General features: G+C 50.2%; 7 protein-coding genes across 7 annotated transcripts in view; 4 read left to right on the top strand and 3 right to left on the bottom strand.

Moving 5' to 3' along the window:
* PFICI_14090 (uncharacterized protein) overlaps positions 1-582 on the bottom strand; it is a gene marked incomplete at both ends in the record, with an annotated part of 2,187 nt that extends 1,605 nt beyond the window's left edge. Inside the window, one exon of the mRNA XM_007842671.1 lies at positions 365-582. Within this exon, the coding sequence (XP_007840862.1) occupies positions 365-582 (218 nt within the window). The remainder of the gene's footprint in view (positions 1-364) is intronic.
* Positions 583-1,134: 552 nt separating this feature from the next.
* Positions 1,135-3,425, bottom strand: PFICI_14089 (Extracellular metalloproteinase; the record flags this gene model as incomplete). The annotated part of the gene is made up of 4 exons (XM_007842670.1): positions 1,135-1,324; positions 1,392-1,649; positions 1,902-1,923; positions 1,979-3,425. 4 exons carry the CDS (start codon positions 3,423-3,425, stop codon positions 1,135-1,137), a joined length of 1,917 nt encoding a protein of 638 aa, XP_007840861.1.
* A 5,488-nt stretch (positions 3,426-8,913) lies between these two features.
* Positions 8,914-11,112, top strand: PFICI_14088 (uncharacterized protein; the record flags this gene model as incomplete). Its single annotated transcript, XM_007842669.1, has 9 exons — positions 8,914-8,930; positions 9,209-9,250; positions 9,305-9,559; positions 9,615-10,013; positions 10,069-10,205; positions 10,256-10,457; positions 10,515-10,674; positions 10,725-11,009; positions 11,065-11,112. The coding sequence occupies 9 exons, from the start codon at positions 8,914-8,916 to the stop codon at positions 11,110-11,112; spliced, it is 1,545 nt and encodes a 514-aa protein (XP_007840860.1).
* Positions 11,113-11,203: 91 nt separating this feature from the next.
* On the bottom strand, positions 11,204-13,170 carry PFICI_14087 (uncharacterized protein; the record flags this gene model as incomplete). Its single annotated transcript, XM_007842668.1, has 7 exons — positions 11,204-11,236; positions 11,290-11,358; positions 11,465-11,807; positions 11,869-12,354; positions 12,418-12,740; positions 12,804-12,811; positions 12,954-13,170. The coding sequence occupies 7 exons, from the start codon at positions 13,168-13,170 to the stop codon at positions 11,204-11,206; spliced, it is 1,479 nt and encodes a 492-aa protein (XP_007840859.1).
* A 986-nt stretch (positions 13,171-14,156) lies between these two features.
* PFICI_14086 (uncharacterized protein) lies at positions 14,157-15,806 on the top strand (the record flags this gene model as incomplete). Its single annotated transcript, XM_007842667.1, has 6 exons — positions 14,157-14,279; positions 14,350-14,527; positions 14,621-14,854; positions 14,923-15,265; positions 15,336-15,479; positions 15,551-15,806. The coding sequence occupies 6 exons, from the start codon at positions 14,157-14,159 to the stop codon at positions 15,804-15,806; spliced, it is 1,278 nt and encodes a 425-aa protein (XP_007840858.1).
* A 2,056-nt stretch (positions 15,807-17,862) lies between these two features.
* Positions 17,863-18,432, top strand: PFICI_14085 (Protein SnodProt1; the record flags this gene model as incomplete). The annotated part of the gene is made up of 3 exons (XM_007842666.1): positions 17,863-17,923; positions 17,994-18,163; positions 18,247-18,432. 3 exons carry the CDS (start codon positions 17,863-17,865, stop codon positions 18,430-18,432), a joined length of 417 nt encoding a protein of 138 aa, XP_007840857.1.
* Positions 18,433-19,388: 956 nt separating this feature from the next.
* On the top strand, positions 19,389-20,971 carry PFICI_14084 (uncharacterized protein; the record flags this gene model as incomplete). Its single annotated transcript, XM_007842665.1, has 2 exons — positions 19,389-19,794; positions 19,866-20,971. The coding sequence occupies 2 exons, from the start codon at positions 19,389-19,391 to the stop codon at positions 20,969-20,971; spliced, it is 1,512 nt and encodes a 503-aa protein (XP_007840856.1).
* Positions 20,972-22,070: the final 1,099 nt, after the last annotated feature.

Here is a 22,070-nt window from a genome sequence, read left to right as displayed (position 1 = left end):
GAAGAAAGAAAAGAAGAAGAAGAAAAAAAGAAAGAAGAAGAAAAAAAGAAAGAAGAAGAAAAAAGAAAGAAGAAGAAGAAAAAAGAAGAAAGAAAAGAAGAAGAAGAAAAAGAAAAAAAAGAAGAAGAAGAAAAAAAGAAAGAAGAAGAAGAAAAAAAGAAAGAAGAAGAAGAAAAAAAGAAAAAGAAGAAGAAAAAAAAGAAAAAGAAGAAGAAAAAAAAGAAAAAGAAGAAGAAAAAAAAGAAAGAAAGAGAAAAGAGAGAGAGAAAAAAAAGAAAAAAGAAAAAAGAGAGAGAAAAAGTTTATAAATCGTAAATGCTCCTTTATTAAAAGCAAAAGGGGAAAAGGGAGAGGTTTTGCCTACTGGTATGTGCGGACTTTGGAGCTTCGCCTGAACAGAGCAACCTCGGCTGTCCCGGGTTTGCTGCTGCTGCTGTCGTTGAACCTGAAGAGAAATGTCGCGGCAACGGCGCGCTTCTTAATGATGGGCTTATCATTGGAGGAAGCCATTGATTCTAATGTTTCTGTTCCAGACCGAGCACCCTTCACCCTTGGCCAGTTGTCGTCTTGCCCGGCGGACATGCAGAGTCGTGTGTGATGATAATGGTGAGTTTGAATGGCGTAGCGCTGGCGTAATGGCGGGCCGCTGACGGACTAGCAAGTGCGGGTGCTCCGCGGGGTTAAACGGAAGGTACCTACCCTGTAGTGCTATAAAGTGCAGAATCGGCGCCTTCCCTCCTCAAAGCTTGTCAACGGAAATAAATCTGACTATACTTTCAACGCTAGTGTCAGCCTATACTGTGCGTCTCTATTTCCACTTATACATATGGTGGCCGAGACTCGCCCACATATCATGAAAGTGCTACAAATTGTCTCCGACACTGGCCTTCTTACTGAAGGATACCAGCATAGATACAGCGGGGACTTGTACCAATGGCATTCGAGGTAGCACTTGATAGTGTTTACAGACCAATGGTCATATTCCAGTTTGATTTGAACATATAAGTTTATTGGTAATAGTGCTATGTGTTACATTTCAACATATGAACAAGAAGTAATGCTAGATGGCAGTTCAATCCTCTGTCGTCAGGAAAGCCCCAAAGCCAGAGCTTGTGCGCGCGCATCAATGGGCATTTAGCAGACACCCGAGGGGATGACGGTGCTGGCGACACGGTTCTTGAGAGCACCGTACTTGGCACCCTGTCCAAGACCACGCTTGGCGAAACCGGTCCAGATCTCACAGGCGTTCTCACCACCAGTCAGAGCCTCATCGGCATCGAGAATGGCGTCGCGGGCGTCGACAAAGTTGGGGCTGCAGGGTTGGCTGTTTTATCGATTGTTAGCAAAGCATGCTCTGGTAGAAAGGCAATCTCTGAAGGGAAATAACTTACAGAGCCATGCCGTCAATGACGAGCTTCATGGTCAAGAACTTTCCGTCGGTGGGAACACCGTTGGCGTCAAAGTCGGGGCGGGCGTTGTCGTTCTTGCCGTACTTGTCAATCAGGTTCCACATGACCTCGTACAGCATGGTGGTCCAGGTCTCGCCAATGTCGTGGACCTCGTTCTTGGAGTTGAGGGTCGTGTAGGTGTTGGGGTTGGTGGTCAAGCTGGTCGAGAACAGGACCGAGCGGATACCCTGGGGGTCGTTGCTGTCGAAAATTGTTAGCATTTGACTCTTCCTCTAAACATGAGTGAGAGTATCAAGTATTAGCGAGTATAGATTGTGTAGAAGGAAGATTAAGTGGGGCTAGCGCGCTGTGCAGCCAATCAGCTGGGACTAGCGCGAGTCCAGCCCCACCAACCTCACGATCGATCGTATACTCCCAGATACCAACAGAAAATGTATTCTGAGAGCAGATTCAAGAAAAACAAGCGAAAATCAATCGAATGGATGGACTTACTAGACCCACGCTCCCATTGGGTCTGAAACAGCGTTAGTTTACTTATATTACGTTGCAGAATGGTCTGGAGTACTTACAGTTGGTGTTGCGAGTGTCGGAGGGCTTGAGGCGGATGGCGGTGGCCATAAAGTCACCCCAACCCTCACCCATACCACCAGACTCGAGAGCGTTCAAGCAGTTGGAGTTGGCGGGTCCACCAGTCAGACGGGTCGAGAGACCGTGCGAGTACTCGTGGATAATGACACCGGCCTCGAAGGCGCAGTCACGGTAGGGGGTGGACTCGGTCCAGATGTACATGCGCATGCGGCCGGGCTTGCCATCGGGAGGAGTGGCAAAGTTGGCATTGTTGGTGCCAGAGCCGTCCTGGGCGTTGAGGATGGTGAAATCGCTGCCGGAGCCACCCTTGCCCTGGTTGTCGATCTGGAAGTTACCGGCCGCCTCGTCGAAGCCGAGGGTGTAGAGCAGGTCGTGGTACTCGTTGCCGGTGAAGAACAGCTGAGTGACCGAGGCGTCACGGTAGGACGTGGGAGGAGTAGCAGTGGCGGTCCAGGAGTACTCGAACTTGTCCTGAGCATTGGTAGGGCGGTAGTTGTTCAGGTAAGTGTTGCCGCCCGAGGGGTTGGTCTGGGCAATGGCGTTGTTACCACGGGTGGTGTGGTAAGTGCTGGTACCATCATTGAGCCAGGTGAGAGGAGACTCGGTCGTGTTCCAGGGGTCGGTCAGGGTCTCGCGGTCGCACTCATCGGGGTCGTTGCAGGCCCAGGGGAAGACGAGGTAGCTGGCCTCGGCGACGTAGTCGACAACACCGTGGACGACGTCGTTGGTCTCGGCGTCAATGTAGGTCAGCAGCCAGTTGTCGAGGATATCGGTCTCGACTCTCCAGGTGAGGGCCAGGGAGCCGTCATTCTTGACGTAGTACATCAGACGGGCCTCGGGGTCCTCCTGAGCACCAGAGGTGCCGGTGAGCTTGTAGGCCTCGGTACCCTCGACGGTCTCGGCGGCAGCCTCGCCAGTCACGGGCAGGGCCAGGATGCTGGTAGCTCCGTTCAAGGCGGAGACGGGGTCGGTGAAGCCACGCTTGCTCAGGGGGCTGTCGGCCGGGACCTCTCCGGTGTAGAAGTTGTTACCGTAGGAGAAAATGTGGCCATCCTTGCCAATGTTGACGTTGAAAGCGGCGTTGTCAACGTCAAGACCGTGGACAGTCTGCTTGAAGTAGACGTGGCCGATGCCGTTGGTGCCAATGTAGCTGTCGGAGACACGGAACTCGGCGTCGGGCAGAACGCTCTTGACCAGCTCAGTGGCGGTCTCGACAAAGTCAGCACGCTTCAGAACCTTGAGCGAAGCATCGTTCTTGTTCACGCTGGCGGGCTTGTAGATGGCGTTGGATCCAGTACGGTACTGGTTGAGATCCAGCGAGCGCTTGTTCAAGCTGGCCTTGTAGGCATCACGGTGGTCGCGGGCGTGAGGGTGGGCGAGCGTCATGGACGCGCCAATGACGAGGCTGGCCAACAGAGAGTAGCGCATCTTGGGCGAAAGAGCGTGACTGTGAGGGTTGAAAGAGAGACTGGGGCAACGGGATGGGAATCAAACCGCAAGCTGACCTGGATTTCTCTTTCACGGCCTCATCTCATGGCGTCCTCAACTCTTTATACCTAGATGGCCTCGCCGTTCTGTCCCAGGTTCCCCATCGCCAAGCCTTGCAACCATAACTTCCTTTTCCGAAGATAAGCTCATAGTGCAGTCTTGGTAAGTCTTGGGCCTGGTGGAGGACTTGCTTGGTCTTGGCACCGTCCAAGGTATATTGCGATATTCGTGACGATGTCTTAGTTCTAGAAGGTCAGCAGAAGGAGTAGTTGGGACACCATCAGTCTGTCTTGGCTCTGCCTTGGCGCTCTTGTATGCTCGTCGAGACGGATACCTAGGTCCAGGAATGGGAAGGTGACCCCGGGGGAAGGCCCGCAAATGGGTGTGCATGGTGAGGCACACCAACCTGATGGGCTAGAAGTTGAGATGAGGTGAAATAAACGGCGCAAGCGGGTACAGAAGGATGCACATGGATCGGCACATGGTACATAGCATCCGGGGGCCGGACGTCGGCGGAGCTGGAGCCTCGTATAGACATTTCCGGCGCCTATATGTTCCGAGACGTATGAAACCCATCTCTTTCCGCTTGAAGCAGAAGTTGTGCAGATGATTAACTACCGCCCGTCGTTGACTGTGATCTTTTTTCTTCTGTGAAGGTTCCCATGACAGATGTCCAGGAGCTGTGACTGCAATCATGCCAGACTACTTGCTATCGCTAGCAGCGAACACTGTTGCGACCAGTCATTGTCCATTTTCAGAAACCTCCCAGCTTGACTGGCCTCATGGGTCGGTCAAACTAGTCCATTTCAGATCCAACAAAAATCATGACGTGAATGAACACGAGATTTCTCCGTAGGCCGGTAGGGTCCATTTGGCCGCCGTAGGACTGTTTTCTGCTGCTGGTCGACCTAACAAGCGCACAGCGACACATACGGTGAATGTGAAAAGGCCTGGCAGAATAATGGCACATTCTTGTCGAGGCCTAGTTTTGAGCTTGGCAGCAAGTCGTGCTCAGCTTGGCGGAACGGCCCTGGTTGCTGAAGACAGGAACAGGCAATTTATAGGTCTTGGCGCAGACGACAGAGGAATCAATCATGCGACTGAACGGCGTATATCCGCTGGCTGACAGCATAGATAATGTAGGCTGTCTAGTCAATGACAGGGTATGCAACTATAATGGTTCCTGTGTAATCTCAGTGTGTTGACTAATAAGCGTAGGAGGACATGCGACAGTTTTTCGGTGGTGGTGGGCAGTGCCGCAGGGTCTCCATTGCTTGAACCAGGTCGGTGGGGCATTTCAAGATCACGACCTGCCTACCCGAGACTGGCTTACCGAGATGTGCTACACTGCGCCGTATGGGTGAGTGCTATGCCTGTCATCTGAATTGCATACAAGTTTCCTATTAGTCAATGATCATGTCACTGTCTTTCGTAAATGAAATGGCTCATGGCAAGTCCGTATCTCGCCAAGAACAACAAAGTGGTAGTGTACCAAGATTAGCAACGGGCAGAAGCGCGCATGTTCATCTCAACCATACGATTAGTGGGAATAGTGACTGACCACTAGCACTACCCGAATGCTAGAGTGACATTAATACTAGGTTAGGTAGAATCCCTGCTAAGCTGGGCCGTAAACAGTGGATGGAACCAATAGCGGCATCGCACAATAAGCTTATGTCTCACTGGCCGTGCGCAAAGATCTATCCTTCACCCACAGCTTGGCGCTTCTGAGGAGATCTCGTTTAAGCCTTTCTTTCATCAATGAAGATGGGCATGGAGCATGCATTGCATACTGTAGCCAAGACTGGTGTTCGTCCTTTCTTTGTTTTTCTTGTATAGAATTGCAACTCTTAGGGAAGTGAGTATAATGATGATAAAGCCGCTAGGTTCGTTACGTGGGTACTTGTTGAGGCTCTGCAATCAAAGCACATGGGCACGGTGTTTTCGGGGGACCTTGATAGACACCTTGAGGACCACTTGAACAAAGATATAACCAGGCCGGTCAGAAGCAACTTGCATTGCAGCTTGTTCTCTTGAACTCCACGCAAAATTGATGGCAAACTAACGAGGCATTCTTTCAATAGAACAAATGTCTCACGAGTTGGAGCGCCCTTCTGGCAGGGGTCGGGTTCATCTCCTTCTATATCAGGCTGGTTCCTCTTCGCTGACGGGGCCCCCGTGGACAACCCCGGTCTTTGCATGACCATGAGCAGCCAACGACAGAGCCGAAGTGGCAGACAGCAGCCATACCCCGATGACCTACCGTAAAAAGGCAATGCAGCATCTCGACTATCATCAGCGACACTACTCAGAGTGACGGTCAACGCCACGCAGAGAGCTATTTTGAAAAGTGGGAGTTGAAGGGAGGGGAAATACCATTTCCGACGCCGATGTCAAGGCCCTCATTGCAACGGGCCGGCCTAGGCCCAGCGATAATGCGAGGTTGTCCGGGCGCCGTGTGATCATGAGACTGCCGGACGGTCAAATAAGCGCGCGGGGACTTGAGATACGCGAATTGGTGGGCATTCTTGGAAGGCCGCGGTGAGCAAAGGGAACCATGCGTCTGCGGATATCGGGATACAGGTGTGCCGACGAATCGACATGATATGATACTAGGTGGCAGAGCGGTCAAGAGAAGCAACAGTTCGTGATGCCGGGCGGTGCTGAATTACCTGGGCGAATATCAAATCAGTGCAGCATTCATCTTGTCTCGACGGATGTACCGGCCAATACCCATGTTGTGGCATAATGCAAGAAACCTTTTACCAGTTTCTGCCAATACATCTGGGAGGATAGTAGCGACCATATCTTCCATTCCATGATCATACAATCGGGCATAACCAGTTCAGACGTCCAAACGCTCATTGAAAAAATCAGAAAATCATCAAGCCCGATAGCTGAGATGTCAAAGGTGACAATGGGAGGATACAAGCATCTGATCACGAATTACACAAGATGTGGTCCATAACTCGAGGGGCCTCGCAAACATGGACAGCACTGGCTGAAAATGTTCAAAAGAAAAATGCGGGAATTTAATACAGATGCAAATAATGTATGAGTTACAAATGACTGCCCGATCATTGAAATGTACACGTGGAGTGCCAGAGTTGGTTGAAAAGGTATGCATCACACTGAAGAGCATCAACTGGAGCAAGAAGGTTGGATTGAATGTTCTAGACTAGGTTGAATGTGAAGGTAATGTTGAAATGATGGAAGTATTGAACATGCGGTTCCTGGGTTCTGAACAGGAGACCTCACCATTCAAATCAACGGGCAACTCATCAACCGCGGATTCCTCCGAGTGAAGTACACTAGCTTGATGGCACTGGTTCCCAGGCACAAGTTGTGTACTGCTAGCTCGAGCATTGGGTGACAATGTTTCAGACGCATCATTTGAATCCAAGCTGAGATGTACAAAACCACTGTAGTTGGCAGGAGTTTTGGGGGTGGGTTGGCCGCGCATCCCTTCAATCTGATCATGGTGAAGTGCTCGCGAATGGATCCACCCAGATACTTATTTTTTTTTGTAATTCTTGAATATCTTTCTGAATTATTTTGGCTTGGTTCTCAGTTGTCATCTTTTGATCTTGACATGAAGCTTTGGATGCTCCTCCATGTTTGAAGCCATCGTGGCCCTACAAAGAACGTGCCAGTGTACCGGCGCGCAGGACTGCCCAGGTACCGGTACGATGCAAACGGCCACTTCTATTCAGGCAGCGTGGCATGGTTGTTAAGATGTAGACAATCAAACGTCTGGCTGTTGAATAGAGTCGGCGTTCAATCTTGTCTGTGGGCGCATTATTTTCTCTTCCTTTCATTCCCTTGGTTTATCCAACCTACAGGAACTTGCTTCATACTATCAACATGATGTTCAGTCAGATATTCCATAGATGACAGTATAATTGATAGAAATCATGATTTCTATTTGATTATTTTGTAATATTTCTAGATTTTCAGTCATGAGGATGATCAAGATATGTTATCGGAACAACTTGGCCTCGGCTATGTGTGTTCATCCACCAAGTTGACGGTCATCATCTCAAGTTTTCGGCGCATCACCCGCTCACAAATCTCAAAAGACGCGATAAACACAGCGGAACTGGCGCGGTGTTATTATTTGCAAAAGGCCCGTTAGGGGTCTTACACCTGGCCAGTCGATGCTGCACGTTTCGGTTGGCAATTCGTCATGATGTGATATTGTCGTGACCTGGTTTCCTTTTGCTCCTGCTTTCACCCTCTATTTGAACGCCTGCAGATAGGAGCGGGCAAGAGCCAAATTTACCGTATTCGCGCCAGCCGTGGTACACAAAACGGCCTCACACTAATTGTGATTGCCATAAGTAAACTTGATTGAGCGTCTATCATTTTTTGATGTGTTTGACGGAGAATAATCGGCAGCCGCTGGTCCGCAGGAATCTTCCGTTACCTCCAGAGTCTGTTATATCTCTTGCTGGCTTGGCCTCCGCAACACTCTCCGTTGCGGGGCCGGTGGAGGCGGAGGTCGTCTCCAATATTGGGTGCCGGAGCCCGGTTAACCAGCGGAGGTCCGATTTGCTGCATTCTTGAGGGCCATTCATATGAGTAATGGATTAAGTCGAGATCCAAAGCTCCAATCGAGTTCTTTGATACTTTGTTCCATTTGGATATGAGAAGTCAATCAATGTCAACCCGTCTTTCAAGTCAAGGTGCTCAGAGATCAGAATGGTATTTCATCGTATCAAGCAGTCGGAAGAGATGTCGCGAGGTACACTGGAACAAGTCACGATGTTTGATGGCCTTAAGATCTGCGCACATGTATTCTTATCATTCTGGGCATCAAATAAGGCAAAAGAACAACCGTTGTATGCAGACTGGGTCCAGAGGGCAAGACGTTCCATACATTATTTCGGCCGCCTCAAGCCCGGATCCAATGCCGAACTGTAAAAGTATACCTATGAATCCTTTGTAACCGGAAGCATGTTTTGGGAAACGCTATACGGGCTGATATCTGTGGATTGATCCGTCTTTCACTCAATTTCTGGTCATTCTTCACACAATGTCAACGGAAGTTAAGGAGCAGGTCCACCAAGAGGCAAGGTAAAAGTAAAGAGACGACGGTATGCCATTCAAGTAGTCCAAACTTCAAGGATCATTTTCCTGGGTAGCGGTTGGCGCTAACTGAACCAGTCGTAGCGTGCTACAATGTGCTACTGGGTGCAGTAACCCCAGCTCTTCAAGCCCTGGAAGGTCCCTGAAAGCAGGATGGCTAGCGGGGAAATTTACACACCTACAGTGGGGCCAAGATGGATCAACGTCCAGAATCGGGTCCGTTGATCTGATGACTCGCACGGAACCATAACACACAACATTCAAGGGGTTCTCGTACGGCTCTTCGCGATTGACCAAATACAAGTTAAAAATACTAGGAGGAAGTTACGAGCGTCAGTCGATGGCCGAGTCGATCAGGTGAGATATGCTTTTGACCTCTACTCCAGGTTCATAGTCACTCACCTAGACCCAGATCAGTTTCGGCGTGCTTGAGGTGCAGACGGCAGAAGCTTCGGGTGAGCATATTCCATGACCACTACCACCAGACACCAGACGGGCTATACAATATCTGATGCATCTGCCACAAAGTTCCAGATTGGATGCTGACCCGCGATAATAAAGTGTAGTGGCCCAAGTCAAATACCCTGCCAAAGATGTACCACCAGCCGGTCCGAATGTGTCTTTACTGCACCTAGAGCTGCGCGCCCACTCTTGGAAGCCGCCAGTCTTGCCTCTAAGTGAGTGGCATGATTATAGGAATGTCTGAATGGCCGAATTGACTGGCAAATCAGTGACAAAGTTGCTCTGCTGGAGCAACGCTTGAATGCTGTCGAAGGCCGACTCAGAGGCGAGATCGATGCCCTCAAGAGTACGGTCAATGAGCTGCGGACCGCCAATGTATCTGATAGTAGTCCAATCGGTCTTTCGGAAAGCTCGATTAGTTCTCGCTACACCTTGGGTACCAGTTCTCACAACGTCATACAAGATCGCGATAATGTGACAATAGGATCTGTCGGAGAACAGCAATGGCAAGCGTTGCATTCATTGTACGTCCAAATAATCTGGTTCAGAGAACCGTTACTTATTATTAATCACTATTAGCTACAACGAAAACTGTAAAACCGTGATTGCCTTCATGGATGATCAATTCTACCCGCCAAAAGACCTTGTCAGACAGCACCCTTTACTGTCAACCGTCATATGCTTGATTGCATCGCGGGCCATTATGCCCGAAAGATATCAGTCATTCCTTGATGAGGCCGACGACCTGGTCAAGAAGACTTTTGGAGGTCCAACGCCCGATCTCTTGACGGTAAAGGCTTTGATGTTGCTTGCAGTTTGGACCGGACGATCTCGACTTTGGGGTTACGTTGCTTCGGTCGCTGCCGAATTAAGACTGAATACCGCCGTCATTCGCCTCGGAGATGACGCATTTCAACATTCCGTCGATATTGTAGATCATGCAAGAACATGGTTGTCATTGTGCTGCTTCGATCTTGTGTAGGAGAACCTATCTGCCATTCTCATTGTTGTCAACGAAGGCTGATGTATACAGGATGAACCTCAACCGTCCCTTTGTCATTAACAGAATGAGGGACTACTTGCCATTCACGGCAAATCTTCTTTCATCACCACACCGACGGCCGGTAGATTATCGGATTGCTGCATATATTGAGGGATTTGCTATTGCTGGTGAGGTCCGGCACCCCTGAGATTCTGTTTCTTGCGCTGATTTTGTGTAGCTGATGCCAAAACACAATTACAAAACACCAAACTCCATGTCTCGCCACTGCCTTCTGATGTAACATCACTTTTGGACCTGTCAAATCAAAAGATTGACAGGTGGTTTTATGAGATTAACAACAAGATGAATCCTCTATATCAGACATTCCAAGATAGGCAGGATCGGAACCGATTCTTGGTACCGTACAGCTTCTTGAAAATGTGAGCTTCTTTTATTGTTGATACCAAGACATATCTGACCATGCGTTTCTTATGCAGTTACATTAATGGCTTTGCACTTTACGGTGTGCAGCCGGACAGCGATGCGCCAGACAGGATTAGACTGGGATATGTCCAAGAAGCTCTGGACAGTGCCATCCTAGTAATCAGAACTCAATGCGATTCACCCGCTCTACGCAAAGGGCTCCGATATACAATGGTAAGATCTCTTGACTTTGACCGATGCTTCATATTCTCAAACGTGCACAGGACTATAACGGCATCACCACGTACCATGCGATAAACTACATTTTGAAGGCAATGACTGCCGCGCACCAACATCTCAACTATTCAATGGTATTTCCCGCACTGCATCAAGCTGCACAGATGTTTGAAGGGGCCGGGTCAGTAGATGCTGCGAATGACATTCGTAAAGAGCAAGATAAATTGGCCATGCTCACGAATACCGTCTTGTCACCCGAGGTCTTGGAACATGGCAATGCGGAAAGAGAAGCAAATCAGCTTTTCGATATCCCCAGCTTTTGGGACGAAGCGGTCAGATCATTCCAAGCGTGTCATTTCACGAGGTGCCGCGCTAACATATGCTCAGAACTGGGACGATGCATTCCCCGAGATGAATGTGTACACGCTCGACTGAGTGAAATCATTTATCGCATTAACTTTCTACACCTCGCTCTTCTCTACAAATTCGGGTGTATGACTTATTGCAAGTCGGCCCAATAAGCAACTTAGAGCACGTAGCGGAAGTGCGGGTTCTCTTTCTGCAAGTGGTCATTAGCATCGAACTGTAGAGTTTGAGTATCAAACAACTTACATCCGTCAGATCCGAGAGACTTTGCTCAGTATCGAATGAACTTTCCTGGTTTTGCGCGGCACGATCGCGCTACAACTCTGTCAGCCCTCATATTCAGCATACTTGGTCGTATGCAGCTACTTGCCTTTCGATTCTCGAAAACATTCTGGAAGTAGGATCCAACAAGCAAGATCACCTGGAATGCAAAAGCTCCAATGATGACAGCGAATCCAGTGCGGTACTGCGGGGCTTCCCTTTCCAAAAAGACTTGAGGTCCGATCAAATTGCCAATGCAGTAACTGACAAAGACAGAAGACGTAAAGACATTCTTCTTTGTTCGTCCCGCAACATTGGCCTGGATTATACCAAGACCCTGGACAAACGCCACGCTGAATCCGACAATGATGTAGTAGCCAAACAAGCGCCCGACACGCTGCTCATCGGAAAGACCATAGATGAGACTGGACCCAAGAATGGCAATCAGAATACCTCCGATCATCAAAAAGTGTCTGCAGCCATTGACTTTTGCCGCCAAGTATCTGTAAATTGTGAAAACTCTCGTTAGCGGTGAAGACCGTCACTTTGGACTCTTATACATACCCAGCAATCCAAAGAGCCATCACCTGCGTGGCGCCCGTTGGCATACCCAGTAGTGTTGCCTGAAACTTGGTGAATCCGAAGCCGTTGAGGATGAGCGGGCCAAAGGCGGTGATGGCGCCGTTTGGAATACAATTGACCAGCATGTACAAGTTCATGACCCAAAAGCGCGTGTCCAAGAGGGCCTCCTTGACCTGATACCATTTGATGGTTTTGTTGTCGATGCCAGTCTCGTTCTCGAGCAGGCGAAGGACGGCAATCTCCTTCTCCTCGGCTGTCAGCCACGACGCCTTGGTTGGGTTCGATGGCGCAAAGAAGGTGAAGACTAGACCCCAAAGAATGGTTGCCGAGCCAAAGATGACAAAGGGGTACTTCCATGACGGGAGCGCCGAGTCAATGTATCCAATGCCGTACGCAATCAGGCCACCCAGAATCTGCGCTACTCCGTTCATCGAGAACCAAATACCTGTTCTCAGGGGCTGTTCGCTCCTACAATTAAGAGCAGTTAGTAATGAAATCGACCTGACCTTTCGCCTTTCGGACGACTCTTACCTCTTGTAGAACATGGTCGTCATCAATACGAAACAAGGCGAGACGCCGGACTCGAGGGCGCCGAGGAAGAATCGAGCCGTGGCAAGGCCAGCGAAATCGTCGGCGGCCGTCATGCACAGCAGTACAAGACCCCATAGGGTGATGAAGATGCCACAGGTACGGGCAATGTTGAAATGCTGGAAGAGGAAACCGACGGGGAACTCAAAGAAGAGGTAGCCAAGGTAGAAGATGGTTGTCAGCCACGAGTATTCGGATCCTACGAGGTGGGCGTCCTCCTTCATGCCCCAGAGAGCGGCATAAGAGACACAGGACTTGTCGAGGAACTATACGCAATTTTAGCAACGGAGGTGTTTCATCGGAATTGGGCGATTATTTCATTTGCGTACCTGGATCACTATGAGATTGTTAGCATCAATCTCCAAGGCTTTACTAGACGTGCATTCCGGAAATCTTTCTCTCTCATATTTTCTTTTCTAGTTTTTCTTCTTTGTTTCTTTTTCCTCAATCGCATTTTGCTAAAACAGAAAATGACTTACTATAAGTTATCATCAACAATGGCATGAGGTGAAGATCAATCTTTCGCAAGACTCTCTTGGCCTCGGGGCCGTCTGGATCAATGTGAGACACGGCGCCGGTGAGGGCGACAACACCGACGTCGCATCCTTCGACAACCTTTTCTGATACGTGCTTCTCCTCATCCCGGGGCTCACTGCCCGCGGGCTGGCCTCCGGGGTGTACATTTTCGGTCGTCATGCTGAACGGAAACGCTATCGCAAGCGCTTTTTCAGAAGGAAAGAAGACCCGAGGACAATGTTTTGATGCTTGAAAGACAAGTCACTCTGTAAACACTCCTTGGGGAGGGAGGAGATATGGGCAGTGGGTAAAAAGAAATACCACGAGGAGTTGAACTTTATTTACCATATGCCTATCAGCCGCTGCCGCCCGTATCGTACTGTAGGTACGGAATAAATCTAAACTACGCACATCAGATGATCAATCTGCGTTCGCGGCCTCGAACCCTGGATTATCTCTCCAAACAACGTATGCCCGCCCCCAGATAGCAAAAGGTCGTCTGTCAACCCGTCTGAACCAACGGTTTGGAGAGACTAACGCAGCCATTGTGGATCATGCGGTTTCTTGGCTTGTGTCTTGCTATCAATCAAGTTCCATCTTGGGGGTTCTTTTCTAGCTAGCCCGCGGAATACAGACCATGAACTTTTGGTTGTTTCTCTGTTTGGGGGAGAGTGGAATGGAGCCCACGTTTGTTCGGAATCGATAACGGCAGAACACTCCCGATATGCATTGTTTAGTATCACCCCGGATTTGTTTAGTCATATCTTCTCTCCCCTCATGGGTTTACAGGGGCTAGATAACAATCTGGGGCTGATCAAGAGCGACAAGACCGGGAACGGTTCGGGTCGGTGCCATCGGTCCGGCCGACTATCGGTCCAGCCGAACTGTGCCGGTTATAGTCCTGAATCGGCAGTCTGGCAAGAGGGGTTCAATTGGTATTAGGCTTCGTGATTCGTTGACGAGTATGGAATTACGTTGTTGTTGAATGTGTAGGTCTCTTGATGATATAATTTCTTGGCATTTATTTACTTCGTTGCTTCATCGAATTTTACGTTCGATTTGTGTTTCTATTCATTTCTCAGCCTGGGCATTGAGTACGGGTGGCCACTCTCAGTATTCGTGATATACTGCAAGTCAAGTTTTATTGATCAATATTTGAGAGAACCATGAGAATGCGCGTGCAAGATCCCAACGCCTCAGATGCGGTTTTGCTGCCGATTGATGTGGTGAGCGAGACCGTCCACGCCATTGACACGGCCAACGACGAGCTCCGCCGGGTGAATTTGGAGGTAAGTTTGACTCGATTGAAATCATTGACAGAAAGATACAAGAGCTCTATAACTAACATTATAATACAAGATATACAACAATCCCGAGATTCTCTTCCAAGAGACGAGAGCGTGTAAGCTGCTCTCGGACTGGTTCGAATCGAGGGGGTGGACCGTCAAACGTGGTGTCTACGGCATAGAGACGGCCTTTGAGGCCCGCTTTTCGGTCCGGGAGGGAGGCCGGACGGTATGTTTTAATGCCGAGTATGGTAAGTTTGACCGGGAAGACGGCGGAAAGAGGTCTGCGGGCCCTCCGAAAAGCCAATAGACCCAGCCATGCTAACAAAAGATCTATATTCAAGACGCCCTACCTGGTGTAGGTCACGCCTGTGGACACAATCTCATCGCCACGTCGGCAGTAGCCTCGGCCGTTGGCGTCGAGGCCGTCATGAAGGCGCATAATCTGGCGGGCACGCTGGTCGTCATGGGAACGCCGGCCGAGGAGACGGGCGGTGGAAAATGGATCATGGCCAAGAACGGCGCGTGGAAGGGCTTTGATGCCTGTGTCATGACACACGGCATGCCCAATTTTAGCAGTACGTAATTTCGAGAGGGCACATCACGATGGAGAACTATTTAACTGACTCCTGGTTACTTTGTGCAGCACCTATGTGCCAGACCAAGGCGTCGTGGAAGATGCGAGCCAAGTTTCACGGCAAGACAGCACACGCTGCCGCAGCCCCGTGGACGGGTCGCAATGCCTGTGATGCCATTGTGCAGGCGTACAACGGCATTGCCCTTCTGAGACAACAGATTGAGAAGACGGAGAGTATCCAGGGCTGCATCCTGGAGGCCGGCAAGGCGCCGAACCTGATCCCCGACTACGCCGAGGGAGTGTTTAGCGTCCGGGCCCCGACTTCGCCGCAGCTTGAGGCGCTCCGCAAGAGGTTTGAGCCAATTTTCCACGGTGCGGCCGCTGCTACGGGGTGCACAGTTGAGCTTGACTGGTAAGTTGCTTGTGTCCAAGATTCTACTAGTCCGTGGTGGTTCAAGCATTGACGAAACCTTGCTCGACAGGACTGCCCTATATGAAGACGTTGTCACCAACATGACACTGGCAGAGCAATACCGCCAGTACATGATCCAGCATCTCGGTGTGTCACCAAAAGACATGATCCCCTTGAATGAAGCCAAGACTGCATATGAGCAGAACGGTAGCTCGTAAGTAGTCAACTTCCTTGCCTGTAAGATCCTCATAGCAAAGCACAGCCTGCTGACCAAAAGATGTAAAGTGACTTTGGATCATGCTCATATATTACGCCTGGAATTCAGGCCATGTTTACCATTAATGCCGCCGATCTGCCGCACTCGGCCAAGTTCAAGGAAGCTGCTGGACTTGACTTTGGGCACACGGAAGCTCTTCGGGCTGGCAAGGCCAACGCATTGATCTGCCTGGATGTCTTGATGAACGAAGAGTTTGCCGCCAAGATGAGGGAGGAATTCAAGGAGACGATGAAAAAGGCAGGGCGCTGGGAAGGGGAAGCATAGGTGAACTTATCATTCGTCAACAAGACCAAAATAAATCTGTAAAACCCGAGCATAGCCACTTGCGAATAGGACAATTTGACGGGGCGCTCCAGTGCTCCAGCTTACTGTCATCGTATGGTTTGTTGACTGCTCGAGGGACGAACGTTGGGGTTCCTCCGTGGTAATGGGCGGTGAGTGGTGGATTCCTTTTGCCTCTGGTGCGTTGTAGCATCATGTGATGTTGGTTGACCGACTGCGATAGTCCATCTCCAGAGAATCTGCCAGAGCTCACTGAGATCATGGCAATCAAAGCGCCGGACCTTGACTGAAGAGGGGGGCTCTGTTCTGTTTTGGAGCCTTGGCACTTGTACTACGGAGGCAGCATTCCGTCATTGGGCGGTTTGATACGAGGTGGTAACGCAAGAAATAAACGTTTTAGGGCACTCGCAGGGTCCTGGCGGCGGGCGCCGTTGAGGTTCCATTGATGTCTCTGCCGCCGTCATGCCAAGTAGTGTAACACGGGCTGTTCCTTGGTTATAATTCTCCGGTCGCATCTAGCCGTTACGATAGGTGGTCTATTACCTACTGCTTATATCAAATCGGATCAAGACAAACAGGCGGACAAGAGACAACATTGGATCATTCTTGCGGCTGGTGGTTTAAAAAAAATGTAAAAGCGGGCACGGCACAAGATTGTTTAGTGGGCTCGGGCAATGGAGGTAGCGCCGGCTTGGCTGGTTACATCGTGGATCAGATGGGGGTTGGGAACTGAATCGGTACAGGTAGGGAGGCGGAGGCAGGGCAGGTAATGGTTATTGACACCTGCTGGACACTGGAACTGGACGGACAGACAGACTCGAATAGAAGGCATTAACTGCAATTCCAGGGCCAATATGTAGCGGGTCGGCACTGCAGCTTTTACAGCGGGTAACCGCTGCAAGTGGTAGTCACGGTTGATGTACTAACCTGCTAGACTGAGCCGGTGGGGCTGCCCGGCTGCTGCTGCGCCATGGGCATGGTCCAAGTTCGTCTCTTCCTTTAAGCTTAGGACAAGCTTATGTGGGCAGACGCACAGTTGAGAGAAACCTCAATGGACCATTCAATAAGCAAAGAAACGGCGACAATCATGAAGCTTCATACCCGGGATCTGCCAAGAGAGGCCGACCAACGTTACTGCTGACAGCTGGTGCTCTTCAGCCTTGCTCAGCAGCTGAATCCGTCGTGGTGAGGCGACTGGGCTGAGCACCGTCTAGCAGCTGCATCTCGTCAATGGTCGCATCCAAACATGAAAAGTCCCCTACTCAATGGATGTAGCACGGGAAACCACTACGATGGGCCAATCTCGACCAACGGAGCAGCCGGCTAATAACTAACCACGTACTAAGAATGAGTGCTTACTTGCAAGGCAGGCAAACTTCACTGGCAAGAAGTCATCATGATAAATCTGGGGAGACGGCATCTCCTCGCTAGGGGCTACCTGGAAGCACCCTGTTAGCGCATCGACCTTTTGCTAGGATATCCGCCGCTACCCTGCTAAAATTGGCAGCTCTCGTAGAGAATACGAAGAGATCGGCAGCGACAACAACACAACTAGACCCCACTGTCCCCAAGCGTCCACTACCGGTCCTGCTGGGCAACACGAGATGTGGTGGAATCGCACCAGAAAATCGGCTTGTTCCATTGTCACGGGACCCCGGATTGTCGTGTTGGAATTGATGACCACTAGGTAGGTATAGTAGGTAGTAGCTATGGATGGTATCGACGGAGCTCGGTTGTCAACCATGGATGCCAGCATGTAGGTAGGTTATGCGACCCGATACGATTCCATTCGGTCAGCCAAGTCACGATGTCATGTTACGTAGGATTGATTGATCGTGTCGAGGGAAGCTACAGCCTCTCCTCTCAACCATCGACTATATAGAGGGTCAAGTCCAACCCTCTAGAGTTGGTCTTGCTATCTCATCATCATCAACAACAATCACAACATTTCTCTTTGCAGAACAATTCTTCAAGACATCTTCCGTCAACACCACATCTTCCATAACCAACCCAACTCAAATAAACTACATCAATCAACATGTTCTTCTCCAAGATCGCCAGCGTTCTCGCTCTCGCCGCCGTTGCCGCGGCCGATACTGGTAGGTCCATCAACGGATACAACCGGGCAAATGCATGTCTTGACGACCATTACTAACAATCACACAACAGTCGCCTACGACACTGGCTACGATGATGCCAGCCGCTCGATGACGGCCGTCTCCTGCTCTGATGGCGCCAACGGCCTCATCACCAGATACGGCTGGCAAACTCAGGGTGCCGTTGCCGGCTTCCCTTACATCGGTGCTGCCGCTGCCGTGTCCGGCTGGAACTCTGACCAGGTAAGCCAACTCCTATACTATACACTATCTCCACTGCGGGTACTTGACGGTGAATGGAACGCTGACCCGACTCCTTTCAATAGTGCGGTACCTGCTGGCAGCTCAGCTACAACGGCAAGACCATCAATGTTCTCGCCATTGACCACGCCGCCGCTGGCTTCAACATTGCCCTGGACGCTATGAACGCCCTGACTAACGGCCAGGCTGTCGCCCTCGGTCGCGTCGACGCCACTGCTACCCAGGTTGCCGTCAGCAACTGTGGTCTGTAAACGACTTGTCAAAAAAGTAATTCACGATTTGTATGCATGGACGGCGTCTTTGGGAATTTTTGGGTGCAATAGCATAAGCATCATCGACATGAGAAGCATTAGCATAGAGACTTAATCATAATCGATTCACACTCCTTTACATAAACCTGTCTGCATGCATTGTCAACTGGTGAAAGTGCAATCTATCTCCGTGGTAGATACCATTACGGAACAAGTCTTGATTTACAAGGCATCCAATAATACTATACTACCCCATGCAGAAAATCCAAACACACAATGCGTCTCACCATACCAGAATATTACCTATGACTTGAAAGCTCTAATTGGCCCACAGGCTTAGACATGGCATGGTCAACTCGCAATTCAATACTATGCTCCACTGTGTCGGGTAATCAATTGTCTGTCCTCAAGACCGTCCATACAGACTACCCGACGCTCATTTCAAGTCACACATTGAGACGCGCTTGTTCATAACCGAATAGCCTATGTCTAGCTCCAACTATCGGTCTTCTATATCTATGTAAAAGTCTAACCATCACACATTACCGATTAGTAACATCGGCGGCGTTAGTAATCCACTCTACTAGCTCGGACAATTCGGCGCGCGAGCAGAACAGCTTGGCTGTGGGGGGAACCCGGAGCATAGCACGGAGTTAGAATCGACTCTACTGCTTTCAAGTTCGGGCGGACTATACTCTAACATGGTGCGAAGCGGCCGCTTGTCCGTAAGGCATATGGCCGCCAAAGTCCATGCGATCAATATACTATATGCCAAGTATGACGATGACCTGAAATACTTGAGCTTTGTCTATGGGTGGATCCTCGAGTATATAAAGGCCAGGACCGTGAGCGTACTTTGACAAAAGCTCACCATGCCATTGAATCATTATATAAAGATCATCAATACTGAACAACAAGTAATTTCGACCTAGAAATCTGCACAACATTCCTCCGAGATGAGTTCCAAGTCAAGAATGCTGTTGCGCGGCGGTGTCCTGCTGATCCACGACGCAAACAATCACGTCGTGCCCACCCAAGCAGACCTGCTCGTAGAGGGCCAGCTCATCTCCGGCATCGCCGAGCACATTGACGTGGATTCAGATATCAAGGTCATTGACTGCCGCGGCAAGATTGTCAGCCCGGGCTTTATCGATACCCATCGCCACCTCTGGCAGACGCAGTACAAGGGCATGCATGCCAACGAGACCCTCATTGAATACCTTCCCCGGGGCAATGCCGGCTCGGTTCTCTGGTCCCCCGAGGATCTCTTCTGGGGCCAGCTATCGGGAGCGCTGGAGTCTATTGAGGCCGGGACAACAACTCTGGTTGATCATTCTCACTGCAATGTTACTCCAGAATATCGTGAGTATTAGCCAAGTAGTCATGATGCATGACACGACCAAGATCTTCACAAGCTAATGCCACTCCAATAGCCCAAGCTGCAACTCAAGCTCTACTGTCTTCAGGGTTACGTGCAGTATACTGCTACACTCCGCCCCAAAGACTCAAGTCCCGCGAACCGTGGAAGACCGAGGGCGCCGCTTCAGACGAGACATTTGCCGACTACCAGGCGCTAGCCCGGGGCGGCCCGTACGGTCATGGCCGAGTCCACATTGGCTACGCCAACGACGACCTGTACTCGCCCGCCGAGGTGCTCAAGCCGCTGTACGCCAAGCTGCGGGACCCGGCGCAGGGAAAGGCCAAGATCATCACGACACACACCATCGGCGGGCTGATGGCAGGGGACGAAGACGCGCCCACGGCGGTCCAGATCCTCGACTCGCACGGGCTGCTGGGCCCGGACGTGCTCCTGTCGCACGCCAACTGGCCGCACCAAGGCGACGGGGAGCGGTACCGGCGCTCCGGCGCCCGCGTCTCGAGCACGCCCAATACCGAGCTGCAGATGGGCCGCGTCGCCGTCGCTCTGCGCGACGATCACTATGCAAACGCCAGCATCGGCGTCGACTGCCACAGCTGGGGCGTCGCGGGTATCCCGGGACAGATGCGCCTCCTCCTCCAAGCGGCGCGGGGCGATCGCGGCGAGGAACTCACGCGCAAGGGCCTGTGGACGCGCAAGGTCGGATTCTCGGCCGAACAGGTCTTTAACCTGGGTACACTGGGCGGGGCCAAGGCGTGTGGTCTCGAGGGCGAGATTGGGACTCTCAAAGAAGGGTTCAAGGCCGACATTGTGATTTTCGACGGCGAGACTCCGAGTATGCTCGCTGCGGCCGAGGAGGACCCGGTCGCTGCTATTGTGATTCACAGCAACCCGGGCGATATTGATGCTGTCATAATTGATGGCGTTGTGCGCAAGGAAGGGGGTAAGCTCGTCGACGTGGACGTGGTTGCGGCTCCGAATGCAGCAAAGAGCCAAATCAAGCCCGGGACAAGGATCACATGGAAGGAAGTGGCACGTAATGTTCTGGGGAGCCGGAAGAAGCTTCTCGAGAGGGAGAAGGGCATTGATTTCAAGACGGCAGAGGACACGACTATCGATGGATATCATATGAACAGAAAAGCATTGCTGGAAGATCAGTAGTTGATATGTTGGTTGTGTCTAGCAAATTGAAAATATGCTTTTTACATGGCAACATATGGGCAAGTCGCACAGTCATATGCTGACCAAAAGCTATTGAGAAACTTTTCAAAATGACAGGTTTCACCTAAGCATTACATTGGCTCATGTATCAATTACTTACATGCAGACGCTCACCTGCATAGCGACGCCTTGAGAACGCTACCTACCTAGGTATGTAAGCAAGGCGCCTCTTCGGATCTGTATTATGACCGGTCTTGAGAGAATCATCTCGCCAAGGATATCGAACTTCTCAACATCCCTCCATACCCAGCTTATCCCCTGCGAGCGGCCAAGAATTGGTTGAGTTTGGTTTTCGGCAATGCTGGTCATGGCCATGGCAGCTATTCTCACCACTCTCGCGGTAAAGATACACTCCATCTCGGGACTTAATGGTGCAATTTCTGGTGGCCATTATGCTGTTCGACAGAACCTTGCATTGTGCTCTTCTTGACATGATACATTCCTATGCCTCGACATACTGCAGCTTATTTGCAGCAGCTTACAAGAACCACTCCTGGTTAAAGTTAGAAAGTATCGATTCCAACAACTTACAGAAACTCCTAGGTACAGCCAGAAGCTCCCTATTATAGCCCGATAAAACAGATGACAACGATAACAACTTTTAAAACTTCTTTGCTTTACAAAGACTATGGCGTTGATTTGTCCATTTTCTTCAAAAACTTATTCTTCGGACATATCAACAAATAAAAACACTCAAATATATCCAAAACGGGTAATTATCGTCAAATGAAACGCGAAAGTGCCATCCTAATACATCTATCACCAAACGTAAATTCGAAAAGTAACACTTGATTAAGTTACAGAGATCATTCAAGGCAAATCGGTTTCCATTGCAATGTGGCCGGATAACTATGTTACAAAAAAGTTGATATTATCAAAGACTTGATCCGCTCGATGCGAATCCGCTCCTCATGCTCCTGAGCCTCTCAACCTTCTTGCCATTGATTGCAAACGTCTCTCTGCCCTTTTTTGAGAGCGCGGAGCCCAATTTTGAAAATTTGAATGCGCATTTTGGTCTAGCCGAGCACGGTAAAGCTGC

This window comes from Pestalotiopsis fici (genome assembly GCF_000516985.1).
Source record: "Pestalotiopsis fici W106-1 unplaced genomic scaffold PFICI_Scf_12, whole genome shotgun sequence".
NCBI lineage: Eukaryota > Fungi > Ascomycota > Sordariomycetes > Amphisphaeriales > Sporocadaceae > Pestalotiopsis > Pestalotiopsis fici.
Note: the sequence above shows the minus strand (reverse complement) of the source record. Positions and strands in the feature narration are given on the sequence as shown.